At 40.0% G+C, this 14,945-nt stretch overlaps 1 protein-coding gene across 2 annotated transcripts in view; it reads left to right on the top strand.

The window, feature by feature from the left end:
* LOC111153225 (uveal autoantigen with coiled-coil domains and ankyrin repeats) overlaps positions 1 to 14,640 on the top strand; it is a 103,254-nt gene extending 88,614 nt beyond the window's left edge. Inside the window, exons 14-19 of one of the 2 annotated variants that reach the window (XM_022512117.1) lie at positions 1,556 to 1,592; positions 2,462 to 2,514; positions 4,692 to 7,430; positions 9,221 to 9,373; positions 11,218 to 11,283; positions 14,439 to 14,640. In XM_022512117.1, coding sequence (XP_022367825.1) covers positions 1,556 to 1,592; positions 2,462 to 2,514; positions 4,692 to 7,430; positions 9,221 to 9,373; positions 11,218 to 11,283; positions 14,439 to 14,510 — 3,120 coding nt within the window. In that variant the 3' untranslated portion in view covers positions 14,511 to 14,640. The remainder of the gene's footprint in view (positions 1 to 1,555; positions 1,593 to 2,461; positions 2,515 to 4,691; positions 7,431 to 9,220; positions 9,374 to 11,217; positions 11,284 to 14,438) is intronic. The other variant, XM_022512118.1, reaches the window with a different exon arrangement.
* The last annotated feature ends 305 nt before the right edge of the window (positions 14,641 to 14,945 follow it).

Here is a 14,945-nt window from a genome sequence, read left to right as displayed (position 1 = left end):
TTTCCACAGTTGCTGCACCAATTTACATTCCTACCAGTAGTGCACAGGGTTCCTTTTTCTCCACATTCTCGCCAACACTCGTTTTTTCTTGTCCTTTTGATACTAGCCATTATGACAGGTGTGAGGTGATATCTCATTGTTATTTCAATTGTATTTCCCTGATGATTAGTGATATAGAGTGTCTTTACATGTGTTGGCCATCTGTATGCCTTCTTTGTAGAAATGTCTATTCAGGTCCTTTGCCCACTTTTTAATTGAATTATTTTTAGGGAGTGTGTATAAGTTCTTCCTATATTTTGGATATTAATTCCTTATCAGATATATGATTTATAGATATCAACTCCCATTCACTAGATGGTCTTTATATGGTTTTCTTTGCTCTGCAAAGGGTTTTTGTTTTGATGTGGTCCCAGCAATTTATTTTTGCTTTTGTTTCCTTTGCCAGAAGAGACCTATCTAGAAAACTATTTCTATGGCCGATGTCAAATAGGTTATGGCCTATTTTTTTCTACCAGTTTTATGGTTTCACATGTCATATTTAGGTCTTTAATCCATTCTGAGTTTATTTTTGTGTATGGTGTAAGAAATGGTTCAGTTTCTTTTTCTTTTCTTTTTTTGCATTTAGCTGCCCCGTTTTCCCAACATGATTTGTTAAAGAGAGACTGTCTTTTCTCCATTATATACTCCTGCCTCTTTCGTCGTAAATTAATTGACTGTGTAAGCTTGGGCTTATTTCTGGGCTCTCCGTTCTGTTCTATTGATCTATGCGTCGGTTTTTCTGCCATTACTGTACCGTTTTGATTACTATAGCTTCATAGTATATCCTGAAATCTGGGGTTGTGATCCTTCCAGCTTTATTGTTTCTCAAGATTGCTTGGGCTATTTGGGTTCTTTGTGGTTCCATTCAAATTTTACTATTATTCTAGTTCTGTGACAAGTGCTTTGGTATTTTGATATAGGTTGCATTTGGTAGGGAAGGCATTTTCTTCCTTTTGAGGTAAAGAAGCAGTGAAGAGTGTGTATTGAAAGTTGTTTCAGTTCATTTGGGGCTCATTTTTTTTTTTTTCTTTTGAGCAGAAAAGTTTTTCCTTGAAACGCTTGGCTGCTTTTGTTAAAATGCTCAGTGAAGTAGTTTATTCCCAACTGGTCTCTCGAATTGTCATCAATGCTGTGTCTTTTTATGGTTTCAAGTAGAGTCATACTCAGGAGAAACAAGGAATGTTGAAATGTGGCTTTATTTTTATTTATTTATTTTTTATTTTATTTAAAAGATTTTATTTATTTATTTGACAGACAGAGATCACAAGTAGGCAGAGAGGCAGGCAGAGAGAGAGAGAGGAGGAAGCAGGCTCCCTGCGGAGCAGAGAGCCCGATGTGGGACTCGATCCCAGAACCCTGAGATCATGACCTGAGCCGAAGGCAGAGGCTTAACCCACTGAGCCACCCAGGCGCCCGAAATGTGGCTTTAATAATTGGATCATTTAAGAGCTAAAATAGATACAGAATTTAACAAAATGAAGCAATATTCATCATAAATTTATGCTTCTGATTTCAGACCGATCATTTAGGATCAGGAAGTCATTTCAGTAACCGTAAGTACAAAAGCGTAGATTATCATTACCATTCACCCAGTTAAAACAAAGAAGAATGTTTATACCTATTCATTTTGTCTAACTGTATATGACATTCTTGCCACTCAATTTCAACTGCTTGTGTGTTATATACCTCAACACACGGAAGTAAAAAGAGATAATGATACTACTGTAGCCTCTAGCATAGCATCCAGTAATGCTGAGGCTCTGATTTTCCCTAGCCACTTGTATTTTTAAGTTGTATCTTATATGAGTTACCAAACTTACCTTGTTCATTAGTAGACATTTATTTTGTGATATTTGGAACTTGTCTTTTATGAAAAGAAACATAACTTCTGATTTGGAGAAATCTTTGGATGTAGTTTCAATGCAGAGAGGCATTTAAAAATTAGAAGTTACATAAACACTTATTTCTTAGTTATTTTAAGACTGTGTAATTAATATTAACTTTTGTGTATTGTTTGCTAATTCTAAATAATTCCTCTAGAAAATCCATTTTTTTCCTTCCCAGGAAATATTAAATTATCCTCGAGCTCATTTATCCTATAAATTATAAAGAACACCATTTTTATTTTGACTGATTATAAGATACATTTTATAATAATCATGTAGCTTATGTAACAGTCTTACATATTTCTTACATATTTCTAAAAACCAACTTAGTATCTATTCAGAAGAATATGGGTACTTTCCTTATATATATAGAAATAATAATGAAAAACAGGAATATTTTAGAACAAGGATAATTTTATGTTGTAACTCATGCTTTTGTTTGACTAATAGAGGAGAGATAATAACACCAAATCAATTCTTAGCCTACTTTGGTATGGATATTTAAGTTAAGATATCATTTATTTGGATTTATGTAGGAAAAGAAGATGTGCTTCTCAAACAGGGTCAAATGTACATGGCAGATTCACAGGTAATTGTTTTTTAATTTAAAAATATTTATTAAAAACATTTGTGCCTTTTTAAAAAGAGGAAAACAGCATTCTATATTAGTACATATACATTGAATAAGGTTTTCATTATCAAAGAAAAGTTGTTGTTGGTGTTCTGAGTTTAACAAAAGCAGATATTACTGTTTCTAGTGCCCTCTAGAGTGTTTCTGATGACAGTAGCTTAAATAAGAGATTTTAATTACAATTTCATTGTCTTGGATAGTAAGCCTGTATTTATTAACACTGTTTGGTCACCTCTTCATATTTGCCCCTATAGAGGGGAAGACAGGTTATGAATAACTCAGAAGTAATTTTTTTGGCTTTGAAATGTATTTTTCCTTATGTTCAAATATCTATTCTCTGTGTTGGAAATTCACCTCAAAATAAGAAAACCTTCCAAGAGATAGTGTTGTCTGATTTTCTTGTTGATATCCTTCTCATCTTTACTTTCCAATAGATAGAAGTTTGCATTTTTAGCATCTCCTGTGGACTGAAGACATAAATATTTGGGCTTTTATTTTTATTTTTTTAAAGATTTTATTTATTTATTTGACAGACAGAGATCACAAGTAGGCAGAGAGAGAGGAGGAAGCAGGCTTCCCGCTGAGCAGAGAGCCCAATGCAGGGCTCAATCCCAGGACCCTGGGATCATGATCTGAGCCGAAGGCAGAGGCTTTAACCCACTGAGCCACCCAGGTGCCCCAATATTTGGGCTTTTAAAGGCTTTTTTACCTTCTGTCATTTATAGGCAGAATGAGTTAGCCTTCGTGAGTCTTAAGATCACTTTAAGCTGCAGGGACCCCTGGGTGGCTAAGTTGGTTAAGTATCTGCCTCAGCTCAGGTCATGATCCCCAGGGTCCTGGGATCAAGCCCCATATCAGGCTTCCTGCTCTGTGGAGAGCCTCCTTCTTCCTCTGCCTCTGCCTGCCACTCCCCCTGCTTGTGTGCATGCTCTCTCTCAAATAACTAAGTACAATATTAAAAAAAAAAAAAAAAAAAAGGATCATTTTAAGCTGGAAGCTTCTAAGATTCTAGGTTGAGAAAATGGATATCATCTGATATTTAAGTATTTAAGATTAGATAGATATTTGATTATAATAAAACAAGTCTGGAAATTGTAAAGATGTGTAAGTAATTGGTAAATTTTTGCAGTTTTAGTCTAAAGATCATTGGCAAATTGAAAGATAATTTAGAAGCAGAGAGGCTGGGAAATTCTTCCATGTTGTTAATTTTCTTTCTTGATCCTGTGGAAGGCAGAATAGATTTAACTAAACAACAGTGAAACCTGCTTATTAAAATAGTGGAATGTGTGCACAGCACATAGGTTTTATCAATGAGTTAGTACCTGTAAGGGGCCCTTACTGTGATAGGCTGTATGGGAAAAAATAAAATAGTTGAATTTAGTCTTTCGTGCTTATATGTTCTGTTTATGAACTATTTCATGAGAAGTTTAATTATACTTTTTTGTGTCAACTCTTAGGGGAGGGAATGAGATGTCAGTCAGATTTTGTACTAAGATCATATGCTAAGTTCTCATTCACCCTACTTGACTGAAGAAAACTTGTTTTCATTTTTGTGAGCTAATATTCTCTTGAAAACTCATACTAGCTGTGCTGCTTATTTTGGTGGTATTTCTATAACTTAGAGAACATTACATCGGAGTTAACGAGGATATTCAGAAATTATATATCTTATTAGAAGTTATATAATGTATCATTCTGTGAAATAATTTGCAGATTTAAAATTGTAATACTTGTTTTGATTCGAGGGTTCTGATGACTTTGTTTAGAATTGGAAGTTCTAAGCACATTATGTGCCATAAAGCATAGAAATAATAATGAGTTTTGATAAAGTTGATATCACTTGTGGGTAGTTACCATGTATGGAGAAAGGAAGAGGAAGTAGTCCCCAGAGGTCACAACTACTTACCTTCTTTGTTCTGCCAGAAATACACTTAAAGTGAACAGACTCTCTAAGTATCACTGCTTGAGAGCATATGAAAGGACTCATACCCATAATCACTACTGTAGTTTTCCAGTGTGCTGGTCTGAAAACCCCTTGACTGCTGATGATGTGGGAACTTTGTAAGTTTGGCAATTAAGTCGTTGTCTTCTTTAGGCTTTTGTGATTAGTATCTTTTTTTTGTTTCCCTTTTCAGTGTACTTCCCCAGGGGTCCCAGCCTACATGCAGAGCAGGTCCATGTTAAGACCACTGGAGCTGTCATTAACCAATCAAACCTCATATTCCGAAAATGACATTTTAAAGAAAGAGTTAGAGGCAATGAGAACTTTCTGCGAATCGGCAAAACAAGACCGCCTCAAGCTGCAGAACGAGCTGGCGCACAAGGTGGCCGAGTGCAAGGCGTTAGCGCTGGAGTGCGAACGGGTCAAGGCGGATTCCGATGAGCAGATAAAGCAGTTGGAAGACGCCTTGAAGGATGTGCAGAAGAGAATGTATGACTCCGAAGGTAAAGTAAAACAGATGCAGACGCACTTTCTTGCCCTTAAGGAGCACCTGACAAGTGAAGGAGCCACAGGGAGCCACAGGCTGACGGAGGGGCTAAAGGACCAGCTGAAGGACATGAAGGCGAAGTACGAGGGCGCGTCCGCCGAAGTGGGGAAATTGCGAAACCAAATCAAACAAAATGAGGTGGTAGTAGAACAGTTGAGGATGGACGAAGGTAGGCTGGTGGAAGAGAATAAGCGCTTGCAGAAGGAACTCAGTACGTGTGAAACGGAGCGAGACCAGAAAGGAAGGAGGGTCGCCGAGGCGGAAGGCCAGGTGAAAGAACTCTTAGCCAAGTTGGCCTTCTCGGTTCCAACGGAAAAATTTGAAAGCATGAAGAGCTTGTTGTCAAGCGAAGTAAACGAGAAGGTGAAAAAAATAGGAGAGGCAGAAAGAGAGTATGAAAATTCACTTACGGAAATCAGACAGTTGAAGAGAGAGCTTGAGAATTGTAAGGCCAAACTTGCTCAGCACATCAAGCCAGAGGAGCACGAGCAGCTCAGAAGCAGACTGGAGCAGAGAGCAGGAGAGCTGGCGAAGAAGGTCACCGAACTCACGTCGAAAAATCAGACATTGCAAAGGGACATTGAAAAGGTTTATCTGGAGAACAAGGCCCTCAACCAGCAAGTCCAGAACTTAACAAGTGAAATGAAAAGTCATTATGTTCCTCTACAAGTCAGCGAAGAGATGAAAAAGTCACATGATATCACTGTTGATGAGCTGAAGAAACAGCTTTTAGATGTAACACAAAAATATGCAGACAGGAAGCTGGAAATGGAGAAGTTGCTGATGGAAAATGACAGTTTAAGTAAGAATGTTAGCCACCTGGAAACCGTGTTCGTGCCTCCCGAGAAGCACCAAAAAGAGGTCTCGGCTCTGAAATCCAGTGTCGCTGACCTCAAACAACAGCTGTCTGAACTGAATAAGAAGAGCGGCGAAGACCGAGAGAAAATAAATGCACTCGTGTCTGAAAACACTAACCTGAAAAAGGCCCTGAGTACCCAGTATGTGCCGGCTAAAACCCATGAGGAGGTGAAAACCACGTTGAATGGCACAGTGGATAAGGCCAATAGAGAGTTACTAGACACGAAGAAAAAGCTCGAAGATCTCAATCAGGAATTTGTAAAAACTAAAGGTGAGAATGAAATCCTCAGAAGAAACCTGGAAAACACTCAGAGCCAAATAAAAGCCGAGTACATCAGCCTCCGAGAGCACAAGGAGAAGATGAGTGCTGTAAACCAGAGCCTGCAGAGAGTACAGGATGACAGCGCGGAAATACTGGCCAACTACAGAAAGGGCCAAGACGAGATTGTGACCCTGCATGCCGAAATCGAAGCCCAGAAGAAGGAACTTGACACGATACAGGAATGCATTAAGCTCAAATACGCTCCAATTGTCAGCTTCGAAGAGTGTGAGAGAAAATTTAAAGCAGCAGAGAAAGGACTAAAAGAACAGCTCTCAGAGCAGACGCAAAAATACCACGTCAGGGAAGAAGAGGCCAAGAAGTGCAAGCACGAGAATGACAAGCTGAAGAAGGAGATTTGCGCTCTTCAGAAGGATTTAAAGGATAAGAACGTTCTCGTTGAGAACTCTCATGGCACAGAGAGAGCACTGAACAGGAAAGCAGAAGAGCTAAACAAACAGTTGAAAGACCTGTTACAGAAGTACACGGAGGTGAAGACCGAGAAGGAGAAGCTGGCAGATGAGAATGCCAGACAGGCTTCGGAGCTTCTCACGGCCCAGACTCTTCTGCAGAAGCAGCATGTTCCCCTGGAGCAGGTTGAGGCCCTGAAAAAATCTCTTAACGGCACCATCGAGCATCTGAGGGAGGAACTGAAGACTAAGCAGAGGTGTTACGAGAAAGAGCAGCAGACGGTGGCCAATCTGCGTCAGCTACTGGAGAACCAAAAGAACTCTTCGGTGCCTCTGGCAGAGCATTTGCGGATTAAGGAAGCATTCGAGAAGGAAGTGGGCATCATGAAGGCCAGCCTGAGAGAGAAGGAAGAGGAGAGCCAAAACAAAACGGAAGAGGTCTCCAAACTCCAGTCCGAGGTTCAGAACACTAAACAAGCATTAAAAAAGCTAGAGATGAGAGAGGTGGTAGATTTGTCTAAATACAAAGCAACAAAAAGTGACTTGGAGACCCAGATTTCCAGCCTCAATGAAAAACTGGCCAATCTGAATAGAAAGTACGAGGAAGCCTGTGAGGAGGTGCTGCAGGTCCAAAAGAAGCAACTTTGTGCCAAAGATGAGAAGGAATTACTGCATTTCAGCATCGAGCAAGAAATCAAGGATCAGCAGGAGCGGTGCGATAAGTCCTTGACCACAATCACAGAGTTACAGAAAAGAATACAGGAATCTGCCAAACAGATTGAAGCGAAAGATAATAAGGTAGGCTCCGAGTTGTGTGCATGGCTTGGCGTTGGCAGGCCCCAGGGCAGAGCTGCCGGAGTGGGACAGGGCCCTTTACCGCAGCATGCCACGGGACGGGGTTACAAAAGCATTCACTACGGGACCACTAAATGCCACCTTTCCAGTTAGACTGCTGGTGTGCAAAGAAATTCAGGATTGAAAGAAAAGTCAAGTCATACAGGCAAAGCTTTTCTCCTTTGGTTTCCTCAACTGGTAGAGCCAAGAGTTGAGGAAAGATGGGGAGACTCAAGGTTCCTGGGCCTCATAAGCAAGTGGTCAGTGCAGTGGGTTTTAGGATATGGAAGGGTGATGAGAGAGAGGAGGAAGAAAGCTGTTTCGGGGCTCCGAGAAACGAAGGACGTGGGGGAGCACCCCAGACTTGATCTTGGCACTCATTCATACCAATAACCGAGCCCTCCAGTTCCTTGCACAGTCTGTCCTTGTGTCTTTCCACACCCTGGTCTCCTCACCCAGAATGCCCTGCCCCTCGTGCCTCCCGAGTTAAGTCCTGTACATTCTTTCATGCCCACTTTAACACGTGTCCTCCTTCCTGAAACCTTCACTGTCCCATCTAGCCTCCAGCAAACTGTTCCTATCCCAAAATGCATGGTTTCTGTTAGTGCTGCCATCCATTTCAAATGTCTCGATTACTGAGTTATGTGCTTGATCGTCTCAACCAGCTTATAAGCTCAGTTTTGTAACTTATCTTCTCTTCTTTCATTCTCATGCTACAATCTACAGAACAGGTGCCCAACGATATTTTTGAAACTGGTAGTTGGCGTAAAGTGTATATTGTGAAGACGAGAAATCAGGAAGGTTGGGTGCATTTTTATCAGTTCAGTAAATAATTGTTGAATGCCTTCTATGTGCCAGGTGCCGTGGTGAGTTCTAGGGGTACAGTGACACCTGAGAGCAGACACATCCCAGCCCTCCTCCTTGGAGAAGTGCCAGTACTAACCTGACCCATCTGCTCCGATGGCCCAGAATTTAAATGCTCTCCGCTTATTCAGAAGGATGTTACAAATGTAACATTGAATAATTACAAGAGCAAGTTTTTAATAACTGCTTAACATTTTTGCCGCTTAATTGAGCTTATATTGCATACAGGCATGTATTTATGATTGCATTTGATTTTCTTAACTATGAAAGAACTTCCCCCCTTTCGTTGATAAAGGAACTAAAGCTTCAGAGAAAGAAAGGAAATTGGCCAAACTCACACAGCTAATCACTAACAGATCAGGCTGATCTTAAAAAAAGCCTTTGCTCTCTCCACTGGTCTGAAGAGCCTCCTGATTTTTTCCCCCCCTTTTTAAGATAAAGTAGTCTAAAATCACATGTTCTTGACACAAACCAGGGTCATGAGTTAGTGCTGGACTTAAATGAGCCATGCTGTCTTTTCAAACTTTGTTGGAGGCAGTGCCCCATAAGTTCCTGTTTCAGATGACCTAGAAGATAATCTGTAGACTTTCATAAGTACTTAAGTATTATCTAAGAATAAAAAGACTGAGGTCACAGTCCAATCTTAGGTTATATATTTATTCTCAATTTGGTAATGCTTTTATAAGGAATTTACTGAGAGGAATTTAATGAAAAACCTATATAGTTTATGTACTATTGATCATAATATTGACAATATCCATTCCTCAATTTTCTGGTCTATAAAGATAAATTGTGTGCCTCAAGGAGGGATTTTTGTGTAAAGGTGTTCATTAGAATCGAATAAGTGAATAATACAGGTTTCTCCCATACCTTTCTTCTTTCTTTATAAGATAACAGAACTGCTTAATGATGTGGAAAGACTCAAGCAGGCACTCAGTGGCCTTTCACAGCTCACGTCCCCGAGCGGGGGCCCCAGCAAGAGGCAGAGCCAGCTGGTCGACACCCTGCAGCGGCAAGTCAAGTCCCTGCAGCAGCAGCTAGCTGTGAGTAGCCCTCGGAGCCTTCGTGCCCGCACATGCGGGCTCACGGTAGTTGGTAAAATTTATTTAGAATGCACATTAATTTGTGGCTATGCTCAGGTCCAGGAACGTAATCACATTTGCTCAGAGTTACTTGTACTAGTGGTAGATGTGCTGCCTTTGATACGCCAGGCATGGCCCTGAACACTTTACATACTTTGACCTTGATCTTTATCACGGCCCTACAAGGTTTTATTCCCCACACCCCCACTACTTTATTCTTAAGGGAGCAAAGATGAAAATACTTGAGGCCTAGGGACAGTCAGCTAGAATTTAATCCTGGGACTGGCTGACTCCAAATCTGGTATCTTTCTAACTGCAGCACAGTCTCTAAAATACTGGTCCACTCAACTAAAGGAGTATGATATTTTACGCTTACAAATAAAGGTAGGCATCCCTCTGGTTTTAGACCTTATATATTAAAAGAAAACATCTGGAAATATATATACATCCATATATGTATCTCCTTTCTATGGGAAAGAAAGCAAGTGAATTGAGAAACTGTGAAGATAGGAGCTTGTTTTAAACTCTGCCACTTAAAAGTGAGTGACATGAAACATTCCTCTTCATCCTTGGCCTCCTTATCCATAAAATAGGCTAATAAGAACTGATTACTTATTTGTTTGCTTTTTTTAATCAGATGAGATAATATAACGTGCATGGAAATGCTAAGGAAGATGTAGCCCGCTCAAATGTAAATTGTTGCTAATAATTTCCGATTTTATAGGAATTGGTTAGGAGTTTTTGAATAGAAGAAAGCTATTTTTTAAGGGTTCATTTTATTAACATCGCTGGCCTACAAATTAATGACGATAAATTACTGATTTGGATCTTGTTAAAAGGATATGGTAGTCCCTTCAATAATTGGAAATACTGGTTTATTATTCATTATGTTCATGACACTGTGCTAAACACTGTCAGGGGTAGAGAAAGTACATAGTTTTTGCCCAGGGAGTTCTGGGGAGTTAGAGAGGCAAAACACAGATCCACGAAAAGTAAAATAACAAACCCAAAAATATCAAATATAGAATTGAGAGTAAGATCCCAGATTCTAAGTGGTTATGAATTCATAGGAAGGAAGGATCCCTGGTGTGGTGGTGGGAGCTAGTCAAAGAGGAAGGGAACAACTGGCCTGAACCTGTAAGGTAGATGGCATTTGGTAGGTGAATGGAACATAGAGAATCTTCCAGGCAAAGGAAATTGTAGGAAGGAGGGGGTGGAGTGGATTGCAAGGGGCATACCCATGAGGCAGTGAGAGGCTGCTTTGCCTGGCTGGTCACCAGAGTTACGTTTGTGGCAAAACTGGCGAGCCTGTTGAGAAGCAAGTAGATGAGTTTGGATTCTCTTCTATATGGAATGAAGTTTTTCCTGAGGTTTTTGAGCCAAAAGTGATATGAGCAAAGAGCTACCTTAATTTCAGGAGCATGAAAAGAAATAAAATCTAGAGGCAGGGAGACAAAATGGGAAGCTTTTGCAATAAGCCAAAGTAGAAGTTAGTAGGTGTCTGGATGATCTCGTGGCATGAGATGTCCACTAAGGCAGTGATTTCCCAGTACGGAGGACAAGTGGCATTGCTTTCACTAGGTTCCCACACGTTGATTAGGAAAGTCTATACTACTGTTTTGCTACAAGGTTTTGCATCATGGGGCCCAAGGTGATTTGTTACAAGGTGTGGCAGGAGCATAACATGGTGGGAGCACACTACTGTTATGTAGTGTCAAGCCTGAAGGGGGCATTCCCACAAGCCTCTCTGTGTTTGAGAATGTGAATGCCCTTGCTCTGACCTGTCTGTCTTTTCACATCTCTAGGATGCTGACAGACAGCACCAAGAGGTGATTGCAATTTACCGGACACATCTTCTTAGCGCTGCACAGGTAAAAAAACAAAACAAAACAAAAACTCTTCCTCCTTTGGAAAAGATTTCATTTCATTTTCATTTTCATCCTAAGAGTCCTTTCCATTTTATTTTTTAAAAATTCCGGTGTCATTAACATGCAGTGCTGTGTTAGCGTCAGATGTACAGTACAGTGATTCAGTAGTTGCATACGTCATCTGGTGCTCAGCACAGCCGCACTCCTCGATCCCATTTTGGAGCGGACCATTTTTTATTTTCAAGTACATTTATGAGAAAGTCATTGATGTGTAAAGTAGTTGTACCCCATATGCTTATTTAAAAATAATTGTGTTTCTTTTAATCATGGCTTGTGTATCTCCCAGCAAAATTTACAAAGCTATATGGTAACACAAAATTCTTAAATTTCGTGTTCTCTCCATCTGCTTGTCACTCATTTTATAGACAGTTTGGCAACATCTGATGGCAGCCCGTGCTAGTGGTACTGCTAGCTGGAGATAGCGTCTTGACATCCATACCTGGCTCTCAGCTCAAGAGAGTGGAAAGGACTTCACTCTTTCTCAGGAGTATTTCTTTGACATGTAGTACTATAAAAGTGCAAAAATGACAAGGTGTGCACAAAATTGTAAGAATGTAAGGAAAAAACTGGTTCTGGTAGGAGATTACCAATAACATTTATTTATTGAGGCTTAAACTCAGTGAAGCATAAGATTAAGAATTCCCTTCTTTGGGGGTATAATGAGAAAGCTTTTTTTTTAGAAGAATAAGAAAATGTTTGACATATGAAGCGTGCCATACTTAATGCTCTGTAGAAGTCCTATGATCAGCATCTCCAAAATTCTCAGAATAGATTTCTGAGGAAGATGTATTAAAAGAGACAGTGTTAGAATGGTGGGTGAGATATAACAGGACTTGTTTAGAATTTGAAGTGTCAGTCCACACGGTTTTGTTTGTTTGTTTTTTGTTTGTTTGTTTTAAAGAGGTGTTGAGATGAGAGAAAGCTTCCAAGAAGGTCATTTTTTAATAAAAGGAACTAGGTAAAATAATAAAAAGGAAGAAACTTTACAGTGTCAAATTCTTAAAACCAAAAAGCCTTCCTTTTCTATAGGAGATAAAGGGGTAACAAAAGGAAAAGAATGGATTATGGTATGATTGGATACTTTCTTTTGTGGAGCAAGATGAGCTGGGATTTCACGGTACCATTGACGTGTGAACAGTGGGAGGCAGGGGAGCCAACCCTGCAAGGTCGAAAACTCTGCATATAAATTTTGATCCCTCCAAAAACTTGGCTACTAATAGTTTATTGTTGACTGGAAACCTCCCCAATAATATAAGTAGTCGATTCAATTAATACACATTTGCTATGTTATATTTATTATATACTTATTATATACTATATTATAATAAAGTCAGCTGGAAAAAAAATATTATTAAGAAAATCATAAAGAGGGACGCCGGGGTGGCTCAGTTGGTTTGGCGGCTGCCTTTGGCTCAGGTCATGATCCCAGGGTCCTGGGATTGAGTCTCACATTGGGCTCCTGGCTTGGCAGGGAGCCTGCTTCTCCCTCTGCATCTGCCTGCCACTCTGTCTGCCTGTGCTTGCTCGCTTTCTCTCCCTCTCTCTCTCTGATAAAAAAAAAAAAGAAAGAAAAGAAAATCATAAAGAGAAAATACATGTATTTTGTATTAATATCATATGCCATATGATATTAATAAAAAAAAATCTGTGTCTGTGTGGACCCATGGTTCGAACTCCTGTTGTTTAAGGATGAACTGTATATTGCGGTCGTTAGAGAGGACAGTTGACGGACAGCGGAATGGGACCTTTAGGAGGGAGAGGGTAGGAAAGTGTTGAAGATGTGTATCAGAGAGGATGAGGAACTCATTCAGGTCTGGTATTGGCCAGAAGAGGAAGAGTGTGCTCTCGCCGAGAGACACTGCAAACTAGCGAGCCTTTCAAATTTGTCTAATGTCTGCTTCCAAAAGTTGAAATTCTACTGACTCCTAATGAAACATAACAAAAACAACTGGCATCTGAAATAGTCTTGCCTTCTGGCATCATAAAGTTAACTAAGAAATTCAGTTTAGTCAACTATGGCTAATGTTTGAAATTTAAACATCCTGCTGTTATAGAAACAGATTTTGGAAGCATAACTTTTTATATTAATAGGAAGTGTTATGCTAAAACCTGTTCAAGTGTTCAAGCAAAGAAAAAGGGGAAGAGGGTGTTGTAAGCTTACCATATTGACTTGCATTTAATCAACCTCTTGCCATCTTTTTAAGTTCAAAGTGTTTCTTCCTAAATATAAATGGCTAACATACATATAAAAAAGATCTCAACCTCGTTGATAATGGAGAAATGTGAATAAGCAAAGGAGGTACCATTTTTCACTGAGGGGATTGGCAAATACTAAACAAGATGATTGTCTGGAGTGTTGGCCAAGGTGTCTGGGAAATTGGCATTTACACCCCGTTGGTGGGAGTGTAAATTGTTACAACGCCTGTAGGGGAAGTTTTGTAGTGCTTAGCAAAATTAGCAATTGAGCCTGCTTTTTGAACAGGCAGTTAGGAATCTGCCTATAAAGATGGGTGACACCTTAAATGGGCATCACTGCAGGACCAAGTAAAGAAGTGATGATATATTCATAAGTGTTATTATCCAATAACTTAAAAATAATTAGGGATACAGCTGGGGAAAGACTTTGTGACATTAGGTGAAAGGGCAAGTTGGAAAATCATACATGTGATCCTACTTAGGATAAGAATATAAGTATGGGGTCTTTTTCATTAATTACTTTTCTAATTACAAAAACATTTCTTAGCAGGAGCAGGAAAAAAACTTAACTTGTAGCTGACTTTGCTTATCTACAATTCATGCTTCCCCTATTATCTGAGCCATTATTAAAAAAAGAGAAGGAGAGAAGTTTGTCCATCTGTCTTCTGACAATAAATGTTGAGAGCAGCTGGTTTCTACTACTTTTAAGCTGACTTTCTTTCTTTCCATCACACAGCTCTGCCCCTCCTTTCCAGGAAATCCTTGAGAATATCTGCAATGATGAGGCTTTAGCATTTGGTGAATCACAACCAGTTAGGCCCTGTTTCAAAGCCTCGGGCTTTAGAATTCTTGTGTCCGTGAGGATGACATAAAATATTTCTGCCTTTCTTCTTTCACTCCAGGGTCACATGGATGAAGACGTGCAGGCGGCCTTACTCCAGATCATACAGATGCGGCAGGGGCTCGTGTGCTGAAGGCAGTCCCGACCAGCCAGGGCGTGCTTTAGCTGCTGGTGCTCAGCAGTCCCAGTACGACTCCATGGCCTTCCTCAGCTGCCTTGTGCTGGTTATAGTTGAAATAAAATATATTTTGTTTCATTAGCAAGTTTCTTTTTTTTAAGATTTTATATATTTATTTGACAGAGAGAGAGATCACAAGTAGGCAGAGAGGCAGGCAGAAAGAGAGGGGGAAGCAGGCTCCCTGTTGAACATAGAGCCTGATGTGGGGCTCGATCCCAGAACCCTGGGATCATGACCTGAGGTGAAGGCAGAGGCTTAACCCACTGAGCCACCGAGGTGCCCCAATTTTGTTTTGTTTTGTTTTTAAATTAGCTGTGTATGTTACTGAGTTTTTCCCTATCAGTTCAACTCTTATATTCTATATATATTAATTTTATGGTCAGGCAAACA

Source organism: Enhydra lutris, unplaced genomic scaffold (genome assembly GCF_002288905.1).
Source record: "Enhydra lutris kenyoni isolate GAN:26980312 unplaced genomic scaffold, ASM228890v2 scaffoldscaffold31, whole genome shotgun sequence".
Taxonomy (NCBI): Eukaryota; Metazoa; Chordata; class Mammalia; order Carnivora; family Mustelidae; genus Enhydra; species Enhydra lutris.
This window is presented reverse-complemented; position numbering and strand designations above follow the sequence as displayed.